Raw genomic sequence first — 20,440 nt, 5'->3', positions numbered from 1 at the left:
GGAATTTACACTATTGTTGGCCTAAGTATAAAAAGACTGTTCAATTTCATTTCTGTTTATATTTTTTTTAATTATTCAAACACAACTGGAACATGTGCATAATAACTCAAATTAGAGTACAGAGGAATTCCAGTCTGTCTAATAACAAAGAGTAAAATCTTTCAAGTATAAAAGTGATAATTTGATCAAAATCAGATAGAAATTAGGGAAGTTATAAAATTGTGCAATTTCACTAATATCAGCAAAACAATTTTTTTTAAAATAACTTTTTGATATGAATATGCAAATAGGTGAGATGTGGCCTATGATGTCATCACCTCACAATTTTCCACTGATCTTGTGCTAAGAAATGATGAAATTCAATGTTTCTGTTATCAACATGATGTCATCCCTTGTTGAATAACTTCAGAATAATGATCAGTTAGATATATGACAATTAGGGATTGGGACATAACTGCATATGAATGAAGAATTGGAAATTTCCAAAATTGATGTACAAACTATATAATTAAATGGCAAGTTGTGAGGGGATGACATCCTCTCTTCAATTGACTGTTCAAGAACTGTTATCTGAAAAATTAGAGAAACTTCATTTATATCATAAAGTTCCTTTTTTTTTAATGTGATTTTGACTAAATTTCCACTGTTTTGCTAAGCAATTTTACTCCTTCTTTTATGACTGTAAACTTTCAACAGCACTGGAATTTCCCTTTAAAGGTCGATCAATGACACACAAGCATCTAAACATGGATCTTTTTTTTTAATTCCCATATTGCAGAAAGACCTGGTTCACAAATGCGGAAACCTGCAGATGATCAAAGCCCTACTTCACACAACAGTCAGTAGGTGTGGACCTTGTTTGTTTGTTTGTTCGTTTGGTTTTTTTTTTTTGGTGGTGGTTGTGGTGGTTTTTTTCTTCTCACATTTATTGATAGCTGCCATACACTCAGTCATACACTGTGAGTTATCTCAAAGTCTGACCTGTCTGTTGGACCAGTAGACCAGTTACCCAGTTTTGTTTTGTTTTTTCTTTTTTTTTTCATGCTTTATATTGGTCCATTCCTGAAAAAGTTACTGGTCCAACAGTGATTTTTACAGGTCAGGGACCATCGGATTAGTGCCAGTGACAGTGTGCAACGTTGGTTTAGTAAAATCAATTAAATGTGTCTCATTGGTGATTCGAGTATATTGTAATAGATCTACATGACATTCAGTGTGATGCTATCTAGGGACAGAGTATGGTGATGGCTTTGTACACTGCACTGCCACTGGTCACTGTGCACACTGTCACAAAAAAAAAAAAAAAAAATTAGTGTAAACTACACTGAGGTCACTGCCACTACTGCATGCTGCACTAGCACATATCATATGCATGGTAACATTACCATCCATCTAAAGCTTACGTTAGCTGGTACGTGAAAATCAATTATAGACACGAAGTGACGAATATGAACTAATTCTAATACCGGTACACAATTAAATTTACATAATGCTCGCTATTCACTTAGATTTGACCTAACGTTAGGCCTACTGCTACTGCCGACTGGGTACTGCAGATGCTGGTAAAGGTTTACTATACTGCAGGTGCGCCTCCCTCGTACAAGGAAACCTTCCATAATAATCACGTGAAGTAAAACACATCATGTGATTCCATGTTTCCCTGCCTCGCCCCGCCCGGCCGCGGCCCCGGGCCCCGTCTCGCTGCCTCTCGTCGTTCTTTTCTCTCTTTGGCTCAACTCAGTAATGCACTTGTCAATTGTAGTCCCGGCCCATGGGTACCCGGGGATGGCCGGGACTTGCATTCCACTTGCAACTTTGCGATGTTACACCACCCGGCCAAGTCCCGGCCAAGTCCCGGCCAGGTCGGGCAAAATTTTCACGGAAATCCCCCGCTAAGTCCCCGGCAGGCCGGGCAAAACTGAAGTTGAAATCCCCGGTCAATTCCCCGACAGTCCGGGCAATATTTGTGCAGAAATCCCCGGCCAAGTCCCGGACAAGTCGGGCATATTTGCATAGAAATCCCCGGTCAAGTCCCGACCCTCAAGGCCCGGTCACACTGCCCAAAAGTCGCGTAAGTTTGCATGAATCACGCAAGAAATTTGGTTGTGCGTGCTTAACCGTCGAGAATTTTCGCTTATTTACGCGATAAAAATCACCGATGAATTGCGCAAGAACTACGGAAATATCACTCAAAAATCACTAAACCACGCACTTTCAGCGCATAGGCAAGCAATAAAGGCCCCAAATAGGGCGAATTCGTGGTTGTGCACGACGACTGAGGTCCACGGAAAATTTATCACAATGAATTGCGCATGAATCACGCATGATTCGCACATGAACGTGATAGCGGCAACATTTTTGCAAACGATCACTGATATTCCAAGCATATTTCGCGCGTTTTTCGCGTAAGGACAACGCAAACTACGCAAAAATTACGTAAAACAGCGCAATACTGCCTAGAACTTTTGGTTTTACGCGAAGCCGAGTTTTGAGCTGCTCAAAAACCTGGCCTTTGAGGACCTGTCACACTGCCCAAAAGTCGCGTAAACGCATGAATCACGTAAGAAATTCGAGCCTTATTTACGCGATACATGCGCATTTCATGAGTTTGTCTACAACGTGGAACCTTCGTAGTTTACGCAATTCCGGGTTTTGAGGAGCTCAAAACTCGGCTTCGCGTAAAACTTTACGCATTATTGCACTGTTTTACGTAATTTTTGCGTAGTTTGCGTGGTGCCTACGTGAACAATGCGCGAAATATGCGTGGAATATCAGCGATTGTTCGCGAAAATGTTGCCGCTATCGCGTTCACCAACGACTGTCCGCTGACGATTACTAGTAGCAGACATGAATAATGACGCATGTTTCGCGCTTGTAACACCTACGTATCACTGAAAATCACTAAAAAAAAATATTGGCGTAGGCCTATGTATCTCTAACAGAACACGCAAATAAGCGCATGTATAAATTACGAAATGCTGATCGATAAATCACTAATGTATCACTAACAACTCACGTATGATTGTGGCGCTATATTTTTGCGTGATCTTTCCGTAATTCTTGCGCAATTCATCGGTGATTTTTCAATGCGTAAATCAGCGAAAATGGTCAAATTCTTGACGGACAAGCACGCAAAACCAAATTTCTTACGTGATTTATGCGATTACGCAACTTTTGGGCAGTGTGACCGAGCCCGCATGGAATCGCGTAAAGCGCAGATCCGGCGCACATCCGCGGACAATACGAGCGAAGGTTCCACGTCAGAAAAATGCATGAAATGCACAAATCGCGCATGTTTCGCGCTAGGCTCTATTTTCTTACGTGATTCATGCGTTAAACGTGACTTTGGGCAATGTTACCGAGTCCTCAATAGCGGGGAATTGCTAGTCAAGCGAAATAATTTATGGTCACATTACCGTACTGGAAATGGTACAAGTCATGGTCAACTCTCAAGCAAAATCTGGCTCAATCCCGGCCAAAATTCCCACCCCAAATGCCTGCCATTTGGTTGGAGCGAATTTCCCCCGACAAACCCCGGTTTATTCCCCGCCCACCGGGGCAAAATGAGTGAATCTCCCCCGACAAAGCCCGGTCCATTCCCGACCCACCGGGGCAAATAAATTGAATTTCCCCCGACAACACCCCGGTACATCCCCCGGCCCACCGGGGCAAATTAAGTGAATTTCCCCCTACAAAGCCCGGTCTATTCCCGACCCACCCGGGCGAAAAAAATGCTGAATTCCCCGCCCAACTTGGTTGCAAGTCCCGGCCATCCCCGGGTACCCATGGGCCGGGACTACAACACTACAATTGACAAGTGCATAAGACTCAGTAAAATTTACCTTACACATTTCTTTATGCATGGGACTATACTGACTACTATGACGCAATTCACCACACTAGCGAGAACGTAATTAAACTCACCAGTCTGTTGAAGGAACTGATCTTGGATTTGATATTCTTTTCAATACGTAGTGACTTTTATGGTAAAAGGCACTCATTTGATCCTGTCACCGACTTTCTTATCGCTCAACTCATGAATGAAAGCTAGCTGTAGCTGGTAACGCCATCGAACAATACATCCGCCGTTGACGTAACTTACTAAAGGGTCACTTTGCACTACTGCGGGTGCTGTGGACCGGCCATGGGTGGGCTGCACGAGCGCACTAAATAATTCTAGTGCTCTTCGAACTGGATGCAAATGGGATTTGCAAATATCCCCCATATCATTTAGTCGATCTTGTGACTTCGCTTGACACAAAATCATGACTGTGGTACCATTTAGATAGAGGAAAAAATATTGTAAAAAAAAAAAAAGAAAAAAGAAAAACTAGAAAAACGCGGGGGAGGGGGTGTACTGTATTAATTTTTTTTCTTTTTTTTTTACCCCCGATATTTCATCTATTTATAAATATTCACTATTCAATGTATTTTCATTCTCTCTCCATGTCTGTCTCTGGACCCTTGAGTACCTTCGATTCATGCGAATTTTGAATAGGGGATTTTAAAATTAGTTATATCTTGAAGATCAAAGAAAAAAATGATCAAATCCCGGGATGAGAGAGACATGGTGGGTAAAAACGTCTTGTCCAAGGACCTAAGCATTGGGCAGGAATCGGACTCGTGTCCGCCGATTGGGAGTCGGGAGTCTTATCTATATCATTAGCGGTATTCTTTTTGTCGTGTCACTCTTCTTTCTATTTTCCGTCTTTTTTTCTTTTATCATCATTATCATTACAGAATAAATTATCCTTATCGTAATCATCGTCATCGTCACCTCGATCATTTCCATATTTCTCATCCCTAGATAAAGTTTTCTTGTGCCTCTCATTAAGTTATTATCAAGAGACGTAAATGGGATGCAGTATAGACGCATCAATCTCTCTGTCATTGCTAGGTATATCATTACTCTCGGTTCACTTGTCTTGTAATATTGAAACCGTAACACATAATAAGCAAGCGACTTTGTCATTGGAGGGCGCGTCAGCGCTTGCGCTTTGTAAAGACAGCATTGTACCGTCTATGCACTGAACTGTTCGGTTATACCACATCACTAAATATTTCTTTTTCTTGCTTTTATGATTGAAAATTTTCTCGAAATTCCACCAAAAGAGTGCATCAGATCACTAAATTTCATTTCTAAAAATTCAAATACTCCCTCGAGAAGGAGGGGAACTCCATAGCACACACCTCCCCCGCTACACGATAGGGTGCACCGCCATGTTTACACAGTAAAAGGACGCAAACGCAGAAATTTGATCTAGTAATTCATGTCTGAATGGCCTCAATAGTTGTTTCTCAAGTTTTTCATGTAAAATCTTCTTAATATCCCCCTCCCAAATATGCTCCTGATCGTTAAATTTAAGTTCGATATATTATGCAAAAGCTCAGTCGGGAATACCAGATAGGGGATACCCCTTCCCACACCCTCCCCCTTCTTTCTAACCATTTAAAAAAGAGATAAATAAAATAGTACACTATACAGTGAAAAGACGAATGATAAGCGGAAAATTCAGTCATTCACACTCCTTCATTATTTACATTTCTTATTTGGGATTGAACATTTTCCAATCCCCCTAAATGTGCACCAGATCGTTGAATATCGGTTTTAAAAATGCAGATGCTTCACATTCTTCCCTTTCTTCCAGCTCCATAAACTTAGTACACAATCAACACACACGCGCGGAGAAAGAGGAGAGAAATGGGCCCTATACCATAATCTAAGCCATTCACGTTGTCTTTGAATATTCGTTTTCTTCTTTTTGAGTGAAAAATCTTCGAAATATTCATCCAGAAGTGTTCACCAGACCGTTGAATTTCAACTTTAAAAATGTGAAAGCTCCATCGTGTGCACCATGCAGATTACAGGATTTCAGTGCTTATATAGAATATATACAAAATCTCCAGAGACCGAGAGGGGGTTACACCCCCTCCCGGTCTTTTCGCTCCCTATCAGGCCTATATAGCTTGCGATTGAGTGTTCGCCCACAAAATATTGAATATATTCTACCCATCCCCCCCCCCCTCCGGAAACTAGACTGCCACTTTTGCCCGTGTGTGTGTTTGTGTGTGTTGTGTGTGTCGTTATTTGAACGAAATATTGTCATCACCTCTTTGGGCCGCAAATCATACTCCCCCCCCCCCCCCCCCCACCCAGGTCAGAGGACCTGTCTTCGTCGTTTTTGAGCAGCGTTCCGGATTTGAATTCTGAAATAGGCAATGCTGAGATAGGGGGGGGGGGGGGGCACTGATATGAGTATTTGCTTTCTACTTGTAGGTACCAGTTGATTCCGTTTATGAAAAATCCCCCATATTTTGCTTGTCCTTGAGATTGTGTAGCTTGCCCACAGACCTTTTCCATTCCTTTCCTTTTCCTTTTCTTTCTCCATTCTTGTCCCATACTGTATTTTGCAGCCACCACTGCTTCGTTGGTTCTGACTGCCTTCTATCACCGATAGTTGCACAGTGAAGAAGTGTCAGAGGTTTCGCCTGTTTAAAACCAATTCTCCCTTTTCTCTGTACAAATTATATCAAAAAGGATTTCTAGAAGTGAAACTGCTTGAAACAGTGCCGACAGTGGTGCTAAGTGCACTGGGTCGGGCAGAGTCCCCTTTGTGATCCGTCATCTTGACACGGTTAGTCCTCCTTTGACCTCTGTCATAACCCTTATGACCCATGGCACGTTTCCCTATGAATATATTAAGACTATAATTTCTACTGACATCTCATTATTCTGAATGAGTGTAGGCATTATAAGTCAAATACACAGGAAAAAAATCACAGTTCTGCTGCTACAATGTCTGTGCCATAATTGTTTTCTATGTTATGATGTACTCTACATGTTTGTATTCTAAAATCATAGTAAGTACTGTTTATAGTTATAATTTATGTTTGTATACAATTATCAGCATCAAGAGTATCAATGAGCAATAATGTACAAAGGTGTATATTATTTACTATTGGTATAACATGGGTGCTGTCGTTGTTTTTATTCCAGTGTTTCACGTCTTACACGCTTGGCTTTTTAGTGGAACTCTGTTTTCCGTCGTTATGATTACTTACTTTTCTTTGTTACCATGACAACGTGTGGATTGTTTCTTTATTTTTTAATAATATCATTCGTGCATATACTTTATATTGTATTCGAAGAAACTGGCCTTATCAGATGAATGAAAGACAAATCGACAACTTGTACCGCTTTGAATCATATTTTCTTTTTCTTCTTTCATGATAGAAATAAATAAATAAACTATCGAATTCAATTCAATTCAATTCAGTTATAGCGATTGGGACCTGTTGCAGTTGCAGTGGGGTATACGGGGAAACATACAACAGTATAGCGGTGCATATATAGGTATTGGTAAAAAGTGTAGTTGGTATAATCCATGACATAATATAGGTTTTCCCGGCCAATTTCGCACTTGTGTCAGTCCAATTCCTAATTGCTGCATTCAATTTAGCAAAATTTAGCGTAGATGACATGTTCGGTAGTTCAATTTTATGATCTCTTCATTCAAATTCATTTTGGAGCATTCAAATTACCTTTAGCGTCATTCTAATTAACACTTTTTCAATTGAAATTCGTAAAACTAGCACCATTTCGTTATTCGTTCATTCAATTTAGAATGATATAGTCACGTGATCACGGACATGCCGCACTCGTTCATTCAAATTCATTTTTGGGCATCCAATTTAACATCTTTTGCAGTCAATTTAGCAAGCATGTTTATGCTGTGGTTCTTTCTTTATTTTTTTTTTGTCAACACAGTTACTGTTTTGCAAGCGTCATTACATTTCATATTTTCGTATTTATTTGAAAGATTTTGGCAACAGGTTTTTTTTTTTTTCTTCAATGTGCTTAGTGATTCTTCCAGTCCGAAGATTTAGTGCATCATGTGGCCACAACTTATCTGGCCGTTGAGTGCTTTATTCCGAGTGTGTCGGCCAGTTCTAGGAAGTCAAGGTTATGATCATCAAATGTTTCTATAATTCTTTTTCTGTCTTCTTGAGAAATACGTCTGTATCTAATTTGTGCTGTCATGACTGTAAGAAGATGAAGTTAGTATTGGTACATGTAGGCCTAAAATGACATGTATGACAGAAAAGGGGCGTTACAGAACAACAAACCCAGGCCCGTAGCCAGGATTTTTCAAGGGGGGGTGCGGTCATTAAAAAAACGGACCTTCGGTACCAATACCAATGATGACACACACACACACACACACACACACACACACACACACAATTTTATATATATATATATATATATATATATATATATATATATTCTTTGGACGACCGAACTACAAAAGTTGTATAAGAATTTGCGCGCGAAGCGCGCCGCAAATTATGAATTTTGACTGTTTTAATGACGTTTTAAAGTCTCGAGGAAATTTGTATTTTTGTCTGTTGCATGCAATCGCGTTACGGTATTTCATCTAGGAAATAGTAAAAACTCATTTTGCCAGGAAGTTGCAAAGTTTAATTGTGTTCGAGACTCTGCGCGCGTAGCGCGCCGCAAAATTGAGAATAGTGATTTTCCTGGTGTTGTTTTAACTTTTATTTTTTCTATTGTATACCCGCGTTAGCAGGCCTGAAGCCTGGTATGCGAGTTTGTCAAAAACGAAAATAAATAAGAAAATTTTTAAAACAAAATGAATTGTAAATGTGAACCATTTACATTTTGCCTCCTTGTGGTAGGATATTTCCAGCATTTCCGAACTTTCAAATAATCATTTTAGATTTAATAATATCAAAGGTAGTAGATCCGATTCGCAAACATCTCCAATATCAGTCAAATGTCATATTAACCATCATGCTAAGAAGGTTTTCTTTGTGAAATTTGGAGGTCAGTGAAATTCAAAAATTAAACATCCGTTAGCCATTGGAAGAAGTTGAGTGCAAATTCAGACCTATATTAGTGCTCAGATGTTTTCCTATTTGATTTGATCTGTCTTACTGTGCACACTAAGATACATACTGGAATGGTTATTTCTTATTTATTAAATTATAGTAGCATATTTGGTTACTAGCTGTCTCTAGGCATTTTCGAATTTGGGCTGCAAAGAGATCCACTACCTTTAAGTTAGAAGAGAGATAAGTAAATAATGATAAAATAAACAAACAAAAAAGAATGAGTTTCTTTTGTAATACTATCTGACAAACTTTTTACTTTACCATTTTACTTCATAGCTCAGCACTTTCCATTCTCTCTCATACCCTCTTACCCATTACATTTAAATGAAATACAACTAAAATGAGTTTGCGTGCCTGCATAATACTCTTTGGAAATTATAAGTGAAAATGTTCTTAGGTTTTGGCTCACTTTGAAATGAGAACCAATAGAACTGTCACAACATGAGAAAATGTATAAGTAATAATCAACAGTACATTTCCGAATTTGGCCTGCAAAGAAATCCGCTACCTGTAAGTTAGAAAAGAGATTAGTAAATAATGATAAAATAAACAACAAAAAAGAATGAGTTTCTACCGCCGTATCCAGAACAGAGCCTGAAACGGTGCAGGCTCAAGAAATCGTTTGTACTATAATACGTCTTGAAGTACTGTGTGATACTGTTGACTCAGACTTCTACAATGCTGTAAGTGAGAATTGTAATCCAATCCGACTCATTACCTGAGATATTTATGAAAACATATCAATAAAGAATGTAAATTAAATAACGACGCGTCACAATGCAGTCTAACGCTCTCACAATGCTATCATACATATACCTAGGGTTTTTCACTGACTGTTTTTACTCCGGAGCTCTTGCAATATTCAGGCTTTTGTAATACTATCTGACAAACTTTTTACTTTACCATTTTATTTCATAGCTCAGCACTTTCCATTCTCTCTCATACCCTCTTACCCATTACATTTAAATGAAATACAACTAAAATAAGTTTGCGTGCCTGCATAATACTCTTTGGAAATTATAAGTGAGAATGTTCTTAGGTTTTGGCTCACTTTAAAATGAGAACCAATAGAACTGTCACAACATGAGAAAATGTATAAGTAATAATCAACAGTACATTTCCGAATTTGGCCTGCAAAGAAATCCGCTACCTGTAAGTTAGAAAAGAGATTAGTAAATAATGATAAGATAAACAACAAAAAAGAATGAGTTTCTACCGCCGTATCCAGAACAGAGCCTGAAACGGTGCAGGCTCAAGAAATCGTTTGTACTAATACGTCTTGAAGTACTGTGTGATACTGTTGACTCAGACTTCTACAAAGCTGTAAGTGAGAATTTTAACCCAATCCGGCTCATTACCTGTGTTTTTTATGAAAAATATGAATAAAGAATGTAAATTAAATAACGACGCGTCACAATGCAGTCTAACGCTCTCACATTAATACGCATGATGATCCTTGAATTTGGCAATATTTAGCTCTGAAAGAAGTGGTAATACACTCTGCAGGATTGTCAGATTAGACTAATCTGTTATAATGTGGACGAAAGACGATTCAAAAGGCATGATATCCAGCGAAAATTGTGAATAACTTGAACTCTCCCGCCTTCTTTTCACAGCACAAACACAATTGTTTGTTTACGCACATGCACTCGTCCGTTGTCCGTAAGCATTAGGGGAATTGTGTACAATGGACAGCACAAAAGCTCGCACGCTTTAGCAAAGTCACAAGCAGTTTTGTAAAACATTCTTTGATTTGACAAGAAAAGTGCCCTAATTTCTCTCTGACCAATCAAAGCAAGTTATACATCACTGAAGAGCCCAAACATTCTACTTCATTTTGAAGTGCGAGGGTAAACAATTCAACTAAGCTTCCGTGGTACAGCCTGTGATTTATATGGCCATGTCCGAAAATTATGGCTTATTTTGGGTACTCCGCCATAGACAAACTCAAGATTTGGTGATTTGAAGCAGAATTTCAGGGGAAAAGTGCCCTAATTTCCCCAAACCTATTTTTGGGGAAATACACGGAGTAGAAAGAGGGTACATTCTAGTTTCATTTGGAGGGCGAGGGTTTTGAATTCATAGCCATGTTTTTTGTGCAGAGCTATTTTTGTCCCAAAAGAGGGGGATATGACGCGTCTTTTCACGTGTTATAAGCACCGGTGCTCTCGCTCCGGAGCAAATGCGCGCAAGTTTTCCATATGCGTACTCGGGCGGCCAGTGGAAAAAAAAAACACCGGTCACACGCGCCAAGGGCCATGGCATGCAGTGCCAATACAATTTGTATAATGATAGCTCGCACAAATTGATACATAACATTTGTGTTTGTGTGCATGGGGACGATCCGATGGTTCATACAACAAAAGGGTTTCGTACAATTATTTTTAACATTGTTAAACGTACTCTTCCACATTTACGTAGCATATAATGTGTCTTTATATTTATTTGGATTGTTATCTTGAGAATTGCTAAAAACCGTTATTATGAAAAAGTGGACCTTTCAGAATTTAGGGGGGTGCGTACGCACCCGACGCACCCCCCCTGGCTACGGGCCTGAAACCCGAGTTATGTATGGTAAAAAGTATGATACTTTTACTGCTTAACAGTGCGTGGATGAAACAAAAAGTCACATAGAAATACGCGTTTAAATGTTATCACCTTTTCAAAAGAGAAATAACATGACGTTAATTTGAATGAACATGTTAGGAATTTGACTGCCCATACGCGAAATTGAATGACTGAAATACCCCTTTCGGCCAGTGTTGGCGAATTTGAATGACTGAAGAGCACGTGCCAATTCGAATGCTCGTTTTACGAATTCGAATGGCACATGTGCAAATTTCATTGATCGAAATGCTAAATTGAACGACCAACTTGCAATTTTGAATGACAGAATGTGCAGTGACGAGGATTTTCGCTAAATTGAATGAACCTTTTATCAAATGGACTGACAAAAGTGCGAAATTGGCCGGGAAAACCTATATCTGCGTTCATGCGATGGTCCCTGGAAGTTCCTTGTGTCAATGATTGTTTTTAGTTCTGTGTCTGTCGTCGAAGGCTTCTATATTCCTTATACATGTAGTGCAAAATCGCAGGTCTGCTAGTGTGTGATTCGTTGTGTTGAAATGTTGCGCGACTGGACTCGTGTTTGATTTCTAATTATGGTGCTTTTGTGGTTGTTGAATCGTTGCCTGAACTTATCGTTTCCCGATGTGGACAGCCAGGGTTGTTTGCATGTTAGGCTGTACACCGTACTGTCGAATAACACTCGATAATAGAGGCAGCGTGGTAGAGTCATATAAGTTCAATAATGAAGCATTACACATTCATTTGAATTTCACCAGCAGATATACGAGATGTTTCGAACATGTAGGCAAATTCACAATGAAGTCCAGTACAAGCAATGACAAGTGATGTAGGTCCCCTGCGCAGCATGGACCTACCACGAAACACATGTTTCTGTGAAAAGAGTAATAACATTCTAAAGATGTTTTCCTGCTTTGATATCATAGTGCATCACTGACAGCCAGCCTGGAGTAAAAACAAGACGGCGCTTTGAGATATCTAAAAACTACATGCGCAGAAGATAATAACTCTCTCATATCAAGAAACATACAAGTGCAGTTGTAGTAGTAGCGAAATGCACGTATCACTTTCCGATAAAGAAAGCATGTTCGGCAGGTTGGTTGTAATTTGTAATCTAATTTTCCCCATTTTCGCAGTGTTTCAGATCGAGTAAACATGGACAGTAATCAATGATAGATGACATGTACGTTACACGAGTGTCCACAACTCCCTTACTATAGTATTCCAAGCCTTATCAAACTTAGGGCCTACATAAAAACTACCTTACACTACATTCTTGCGGTCGCAGTCTCCTGACTTCGGACGGAGGGTGTGGCCGGTTCCAAGTTTGATTTCTGTATCTGCTACCAGATGGTCGCATATCTGACATCCTAAATTTTTTGGTTGTCAGTAGGTCAGATCGTTTTGTGGACATTATGATCGCGTCCACAAAAGTCCAGCAGTTCTCGGGATCGCGCTATCACTCGTCATAGTCAGCGAAAAAAAAAACCCACCCCAAAACAGAATCGGTAAAAAGAGTCCAGAACTAGACTACTGAGAGTCAAGTCCACACAGTCGAAAAGACCATGACCTCTTTCTGTGAGTGACCATCTTTTGTGGTGATATGCACACATGCGCGACAGCCGGTGCATGCAAATGCAGCTAGCTAGCTAGCTATCGCTGCAGTCTCCCATTGCTGTCCCCATAGATTCCCATACCATTCGGTGACACTGCAGCACACGGTGATCATTCTGACAACATTTTTACATCATGGCTGGTATTGACGCAAAGATGGCAGAATATTTACAACGCTTTCTGCTGCCCATTGCAGCAGTAATTATTGGCATTCGATTGATTGCCATCATCTACAAGAAAAGCACCCCTCGTTTTTTCGCATATCTCTGCAGACAACTGAGTGGAAAACATCATGAAGCAATACAGAAACACAAGGAGAAGCTGTTTGCCGGAATTTCCTCGCTCTCTCAGGAGAACAAGCGATGCTTTGCTCTAGAAATCGGATGTGGAACTGGCAGCAACTTTGATATGTACCCGCCGAATACTTCCCTGATCGTCGTCGAACCGAATGAGCACTTCAGGACTGATGTAGCGAGTAATGCGGCGAAATTTTCATCGCTGGAAATCGCAGACTTCCTTGCTATGGGAGCGGAAGATTTGAAAGAGCACGTCGCCGACGGGAGCCAAGACGCAGTGGTCAGTACCCTCACCCTCTGCTCCGTCCAGGACCTCGAGGCGGTTGTGAGCGAGGTCTTCCGTGTCCTCAAACCAGTATGTTTGAATTTTGTTTTGTATTATTGTACCAATGTGAGTTATAAATTGATGGTGATGATAATGATGATGATGAGGGAGAAAGATTTGCGGTGACACCATGTGCATGTAGGCCCGGATCGTTGTTTGGCGGAAGGAGAGCATATAGAAAGAGGAGAATTGAAGAGGGAAGCGACACAATGGGGGCAAAAAGTGAAGAGTGGGGACAGTAATGGGCTAGAAGTTGAAGTTGCACTAGTGGGGCAGGGAGCTGGGAAGAGACGGTACGTGGAGAAAGGAACAGAGAGAGTGGTAAGGAAGAATAGAGTGAGAATCAACTAAGATGTTCGGACATCGTTAGAAGAAGAACGATGAAATAGAAGGGAAGAGGAAGAGGGAGGTGTTGAATGTTGGAAAATCATGGAGATATAAAAGAGATAAAAGTAAACATTCATGAAAACTAGAGAAGAACGAAGTCGGCGAACAATGTGGACTATAATGAAGATAATAATAATAATGATGATGATGATAATTAAAGTATCAATAATAGCAATAATAATAATAATTATTATTATAATGATATTATTATAATGATAATAATCATAATCATAATCATAAAAGTGAAATATACACAATTTAGAAAAACCTTCTTTCCTGATGTGTTAAACGGAAGTCATGTAATTGTAAAGCGCACATAATTATGTGACATATTGTATATATCTTTGTTGTGGATGCCTATATATACATCGTAGATGGATGATTCTGAACGCAGGCTTTAAAGGGATGGTCAAGTGTTGGTTGAGATGGGGATACAGATTTTGACCTTTTTTTTAGATGACGAGAAACCATGTACCGGTAATATCAAGGAGCATACACGTGTGGAGACTTTAGAGGTGTTCAAAGTTTATTTTTAATTAAGTGTTTAAATGGCCAATTTATCCAATTGAAAATATAAGTAAAACAATGTGGCCCTATACCACTTTATATCAAAAACTCTTTATTTCTGAATATCTCGGCTATTTTCATACCAATTTTCAGCAATTAAACTTTGATTTCGGCTTAGAATTGTGTGCTCTTTCATATTGTAAGAGAGGTTTCAATCTACATCTCACAAAAAATGAAAATAGTTGGAAACATAAGCCCTATCTCAACCTACATTATATTCAGATCAAGTGTGGTCAATTTTAAAGTACAGGTAGGTTGGGTCATAGGCATGGCCAGGTTGGATGGCGTCAAACTTACCAGGTAAACTTGATAGATTTGTTATGCCAAACCTTAGGCCTATATAAACCAGAAAATATTATTTCAAATTCGTAAGATGCTGGCTGCATCTCTCGACTTTCCCAAGATTCCTTAATATGCATGAAAAAAAAAATAAAGATTTTTTTTTTGTAGTGGTATGTGATCTAAAACTATACAACTTTTTATCATGTCTGTGCGTTGGTGTTTTTTTATCACCGATGTCAAATAATCTGGTAATACTATCTGATCATTATAATCATATCACCATGCACTTACCTGGCGGTAAAGCCAAAGTTGGAAGTCGAAGTTGACTCAACCTCTGTCTGTTCATATGACAAAGCTCTTATTCTCATTCTCACCTTTATCCAGTTTTGTGGCTCTCCTTTCAACATTCTCTAAAGCTAATATCCAAATAAGGACTATATACTGGTACTAAATGAGGTCTTACCAGAGCTCTCTATGAATAGTCAGAAGTTTCCCTTTCCAAGTGTAAATAAACAAATGTTCATAATTGGTATTGGTGGTTTTTTTTTTTTTGCTAATTATATCTGTGTCATGTGCTTTACACTATTTCCATCTTACGCATCAGAAAAAGAGGTATAAACCATCAAGATATAGTTTTCAACAATTTTACAATATTACGATGTTCTGTTTCAGTACTAAGTCTATACCTATTCCACAGAATAAACACTGCAATGACATTTAGCAAAACAAAAATTAATGTCCATGATACACAATGAGCAGGTGGATGACATTCATATACAGTAGGTTAATATGCATAATACATAAGAAACATAACTTATATAATTGTTCGACGATGCAAACATGACTGAGTTAATTTTGCCAGCAAATCCAAATGCAGTGTACTGCATGTGTATAGGGACATTATTCTAATCATCACATGGAATTACATTACAAATCTGGCTTCAATCTGAGAAACAAGCAACTATAGAATAGAACTTGATGATAAAGAATTTCTGTATGTTTCTCTGATCCCTGCGACTCGTTTCTGCGGCAGGGAGGACATTTCTACTTCATCGAGCACACGGAGGCCCACAAGAAGGGGTGCTGGTCCCATATCTTTCAGCGGCTCCTAGCTCCGACCTTTTATGCGCTTACCCAGTGCAATTTGATCGCAAATCCATGGATAGCTGTAGAGCGGGCAGGTTTCTCCAAAGTCCAGTACACCAAGACTCAAATTGGATCTGTTCCGAACATCTTCAAGTGGCATGTGTTTGGCTGTGCTGTCAAATAGGATGGGAATCAGACACGATAGTGGATTTGCTCCTTTTTCTTCTTTTTCCTCTTTCTTTTGATTTGATGAGTTTTTCCTGTCATGTTCTTATAGTCTACATTTTTTTTTTGCGCTTGAAGTAATTTTTGTTTTTGCGGAATTTGACAAAACGATTGAATATTAAAGGAAAGTGTTAGTTTTAGTTGAGTTTGGTTTATTGCACATGACTTTCATGACTGTGCAAAAGTTCGAGTTGAAGGTAGCGTTTGCATAAAAGATAGAAGTAGGGTTTTCTGCATAGAAATGTCTGTATTTTGCTAATGAAGAATTCAAGTTCAATCCTGTCCCAAACATTGTTTTCCCTTCGTATTCATTCTGATTTCCTGGTATGTCTTTTTTCTGTCTGCATTCCAAATGGCATAGTTTTTTTTTTGTCAAAAACCTGCCTCCGAAGAAAGCCAAAAAATTGCATTGAAAGACAATGACATTCAATGCAGTGATCTCTTAGTACTTGTAAGCAGTTACACAGAATATTCTTGAAATAATTTGAATGTAGAGGACATTTTTCACATGCTGCCTTTTATAATTCATTATCAAAGATTACATTGTGTTTTCATCCTGATCAGCACAGATGATAGTAAGCTTATGATGTGCACTTTTGTAATTCTGTAATATTTTCTGAAAGAATTCTACTTGAATAAAAGATTGTATATGTGTATGCAGTTCTTTGTTATATTCCAGGTTTGACGATGTCAAATGGATTGAAATTAGTAGCTTTGTACCAAAGAAGAAGCAGCTGGCTGTAAAGTAGTACCATTATACCTTATGATGAAAATATTAAGCAGCCCATAATTAGTTATCAAAGTAAATGTATACTGAGTGGACAGAGTGCTTCGAGGAAACTTTATTGTAGCACTCTTTTCAAACTGAAAAGTTCTGAGGAGCTCTATTAGCACTGTGAAAGTTAACCTGCATATAGACAGATAGAATGCTGTAATACCATATTGACTATTTCACCAACATTTGTATCATGAATAAGAATGTAACTACACATACAGTAGACAATTTGCGTATAACCAAAGATGTACAATGGTGTTCTTTTCAAATTTATGAATGATTTATATGCATGAATGTTAATGTAGTAAGTGATTAGGGCGATTTGTAGTTTTGCTGAGTAGAATATTGATGTGTCAAGTATTGAGCTGCAGAAGCTAACGGTAGAAAATCAAATGAAAATAAAGAAACAGAAAAATAAAGAATAAAGAATCAGTACAAATTCAGAAGATGATCCGAGAGGATTTATGCTCGGATTACCTAATGAGCTCTCCTAGTCACGTATACAGCAGTGTAAATACTAGTCTTATCACTGGTACTGCAATTTAAAATGTCTTGACCGCTTGCTTTGCTAACCACACCCATTTTAGTTCAAACTAAGTGCTTTCCACCGCAAGTACAATTCGAATGTACATTGTATGGTAAATAATTTAAACACTGACGCTTGTCATTTTTTTTAAGACTACAGCTGCTTAGTAAGTTTTGGTATCTGCTGTTACTTGTAAGGTGAAAGTACAATGTATTGTCAAAGCTCTGGTCCTGATTTTAGCATAACAGAATATCGCAAACATATATATTGGAAGTAATGTTTACAGTGTTTTTATTCTTATCTTTTTTTTAATAATTCCGCAGAGAAGAAAATATATGAAGGGAAGAGATTCTATGTTCTTGTTTTTGCAGTTTTAGAGCTAAGACTATCGCTATACAGAGTTCTCCTGTTAAACGAGTCACTTCATTGAAAGTAATTAAAATTTTTAAGGAAATTAAGTCTGAAGATGAGACTAACATCCCGTTTTATCCTGGAGGACAGTCAAGGTGGAGTCCTTTGGACTTTGCAGGTCACGGGCAAATATAGGTCTTTTTCATTCGTCTATACAGAGATGAGGTGAGGAAGTTCCAGTGACGTAAATTTGTAGCCAAGCATCATTCGTTCCACTTGCTGCTACTGACACACGGTTTCTATACAATGTACTGACCTTGGCGAGGCAGAACTCAATAAGCTGTCCAAACAATTCGCCTGCAGGAGGCACCTATGAATTTACCCATCACAAGTTATTACCATGACAACTGAAGACATTGAAATCGAGGACTATATACTTTCGGCGATATGTCGTTCCCCATTCTCCCCTCTTTCTCAGTCTCAGAATGTTCCTGCTTATCTTCAGACATCAGTTTCAACCGGTTTCAGCCGGTTCAGTACGTGAAGTTTTATGATGGCTATGCCGAGATGCACCACAGAGCCTTCGAGGAACAAAAGGAACTAAAGAAATGCCGCTTTGGCGACTGGTATGCCTCCGCCATATAATGTATGATTTTCCTAATAAGTCCTTATAGTACAGCTTGACAATGTGTGATGACAGTTTCATCTAATTGGCAAAATATCAAAATGAATATGAGGAAAAGATTAAACTTTCAGAAGTTGACCTAGACCTTTAACCCCCTGATCTTTGATCTCATGACCCCAAGGTTCCCTAGATAATATGCTATGCCAGTCAGTACATGCATATGTGCTGTGTTCCATGAAGATACCTTGAACCATTTCCGAGATATGGAGAAAAAAGTGAAATGTTAACATTTCACTTGACCTTTGACCTCATGACCCGAAACTTTCACTAGAAAATCTTTATTGGGTAGTAGATGTATACACTAAGTTTCAAGAAAATACCTTCAGGCATTGCATAGATAGGGGGAAATAGTGCAATTTTGGGCATTTGACCTTGAACATTATGCACCCAAAAGTTGATAGGCACAACTTCACCCCCTCATACAAGTCATAACATGCCATGTTTCATTAGGAAACCTCAAACAGTTTTTTAGTTATGCTGTCCACATAATTGATTACGGACGGACGGAAGGACGGACAACCCGAAAACATAATGCCTCCGCCGACACTTCGTGGCGGAGGCATAAAAACTCCTCTCACAGATTGATGTCAAGCTTCGCCTTCGGGGATGGACGCAGGAGACGAAAAGATTGACCAGAGTAGCAAGAGGATACGAGCCATGGAGATCGGCTGCTGGCCTGGAGGGTGTCCGGACACCTCGCTGACCGTTGTTGAACCGAACCGTCACTTCACTTGAAGGCCGTTGCGGAGAACTCGGCCGCGCATCCCAACCTGCGGGTACAGGCGGAGAATCTGAAGGAGCACATAGGGGATGCCTCACAGGACATCGTGGTCAGCATCCTCGCCTTGTGCTCCGTCCGAGATGTCACTACGTTCATCGGCGAAGTTCACCGCATCTTGAAACCGGTGAGTTTGCATCAAGTCAGGCAGGTTTCACTGCGCCCTTGTGGCATTTGCTTTATTCTTGAAGCATTTTGTATTTGTTTATTCTAATGAAAGTTTCTGTTACTTTTCATAAACATGTTTATTCAGCTGTGATAACCGTCTCGATGATGAATATTGGTGTTGAATTACAGTCAACCTCGCCTAAGTCGACATAATCGGACTGAGCAAAACACGTTGACTTACGCAAAAGTCGACTTACCTGTAAGTCGACATTTTGTCGACTGATATAAATGAAAATTGATTTCCCCTGTACTGAGTAAGTTTTGGATCGTAGTGAATATCCAAATCTCACTCCTTTTGCCGTCGAAATATGCGTACTGTATCTTAGCAACGATCCTATTTTAGTTCTTGCATAAATCTCGCGCTGATATGTAACCAACGCACAATTGCCAACTCTCTCGACTGAGATTTTGAGAGAGCAGGATCGGAAACCTGTGCCTGTTTCTATAAACTTTACGTTTTAAACTTAATTTGAAAAATCAAACGCAAATTCCCCAAATCGCACGCAACTTTGCGGCTTGAATTAGTGCGTTGCTGAAAAGATTTGCGTTTGATTTCGTATGATCCTGTTGACCAGATTTTTCAGTGCCAACTGAGTCAAAAATATTATGTAGGACTATACGGTTCCTCTCCAATAAGTCGCCATATTTGTTTTGCTTGAATTTTTATTGCCATACTCTGAAAAAAAAGTATTGTTCTCGCGCTCGGATTCGCAACATTACCGCTCTGTACGGCGCAATCCCGTCTGAAAACAAGAGAGAAAAGTTTGTTAATCTGAAAAACCTCATTCCATTGTCGGACTAATAAAACTTTTGACTAACAGTTAAACCTCCAGTTTGTTCCCATTTCTTATTGATATTTCGTGAAGCTGCATT

General features: G+C 39.3%; 2 protein-coding genes across 2 annotated transcripts in view; one reads left to right on the top strand and one right to left on the bottom strand.

Annotated features, from left to right (window-relative positions):
• LOC139721594 (H(+)/Cl(-) exchange transporter 4-like) overlaps nucleotides 1-4,035 on the bottom strand; it is a 31,944-nt gene extending 27,909 nt beyond the window's left edge. The window contains exon 1 of the mRNA XM_071632925.1: nucleotides 3,925-4,035. Coding sequence (XP_071489026.1) covers nucleotides 3,925-4,001 — 77 coding nt within the window. The 5' untranslated portion in view covers nucleotides 4,002-4,035. The remainder of the gene's footprint in view (nucleotides 1-3,924) is intronic.
• A 9,190-nt stretch (nucleotides 4,036-13,225) lies between these two features.
• LOC139721593 (thiol S-methyltransferase TMT1A-like) lies at nucleotides 13,226-16,402 on the top strand. Its single transcript, XM_071632923.1, has 2 exons — nucleotides 13,226-13,767; nucleotides 16,007-16,402. The coding sequence occupies exons 1-2, from the start codon at nucleotides 13,252-13,254 to the stop codon at nucleotides 16,241-16,243; spliced, it is 753 nt and encodes a 250-aa protein (XP_071489024.1). The 5' UTR covers nucleotides 13,226-13,251; the 3' UTR covers nucleotides 16,244-16,402.
• The last annotated feature ends 4,038 nt before the right edge of the window (nucleotides 16,403-20,440 follow it).

The sequence above is a fragment of the Diadema antillarum genome, unplaced genomic scaffold (assembly GCF_040938485.1).
Source record: "Diadema antillarum isolate AM-2024a unplaced genomic scaffold, OU_Dant_1.0 scf00000146, whole genome shotgun sequence".
NCBI classification, from domain to species: domain Eukaryota; kingdom Metazoa; phylum Echinodermata; class Echinoidea; order Diadematoida; family Diadematidae; genus Diadema; species Diadema antillarum.
Note: the sequence above shows the minus strand (reverse complement) of the source record. Positions and strands in the feature narration are given on the sequence as shown.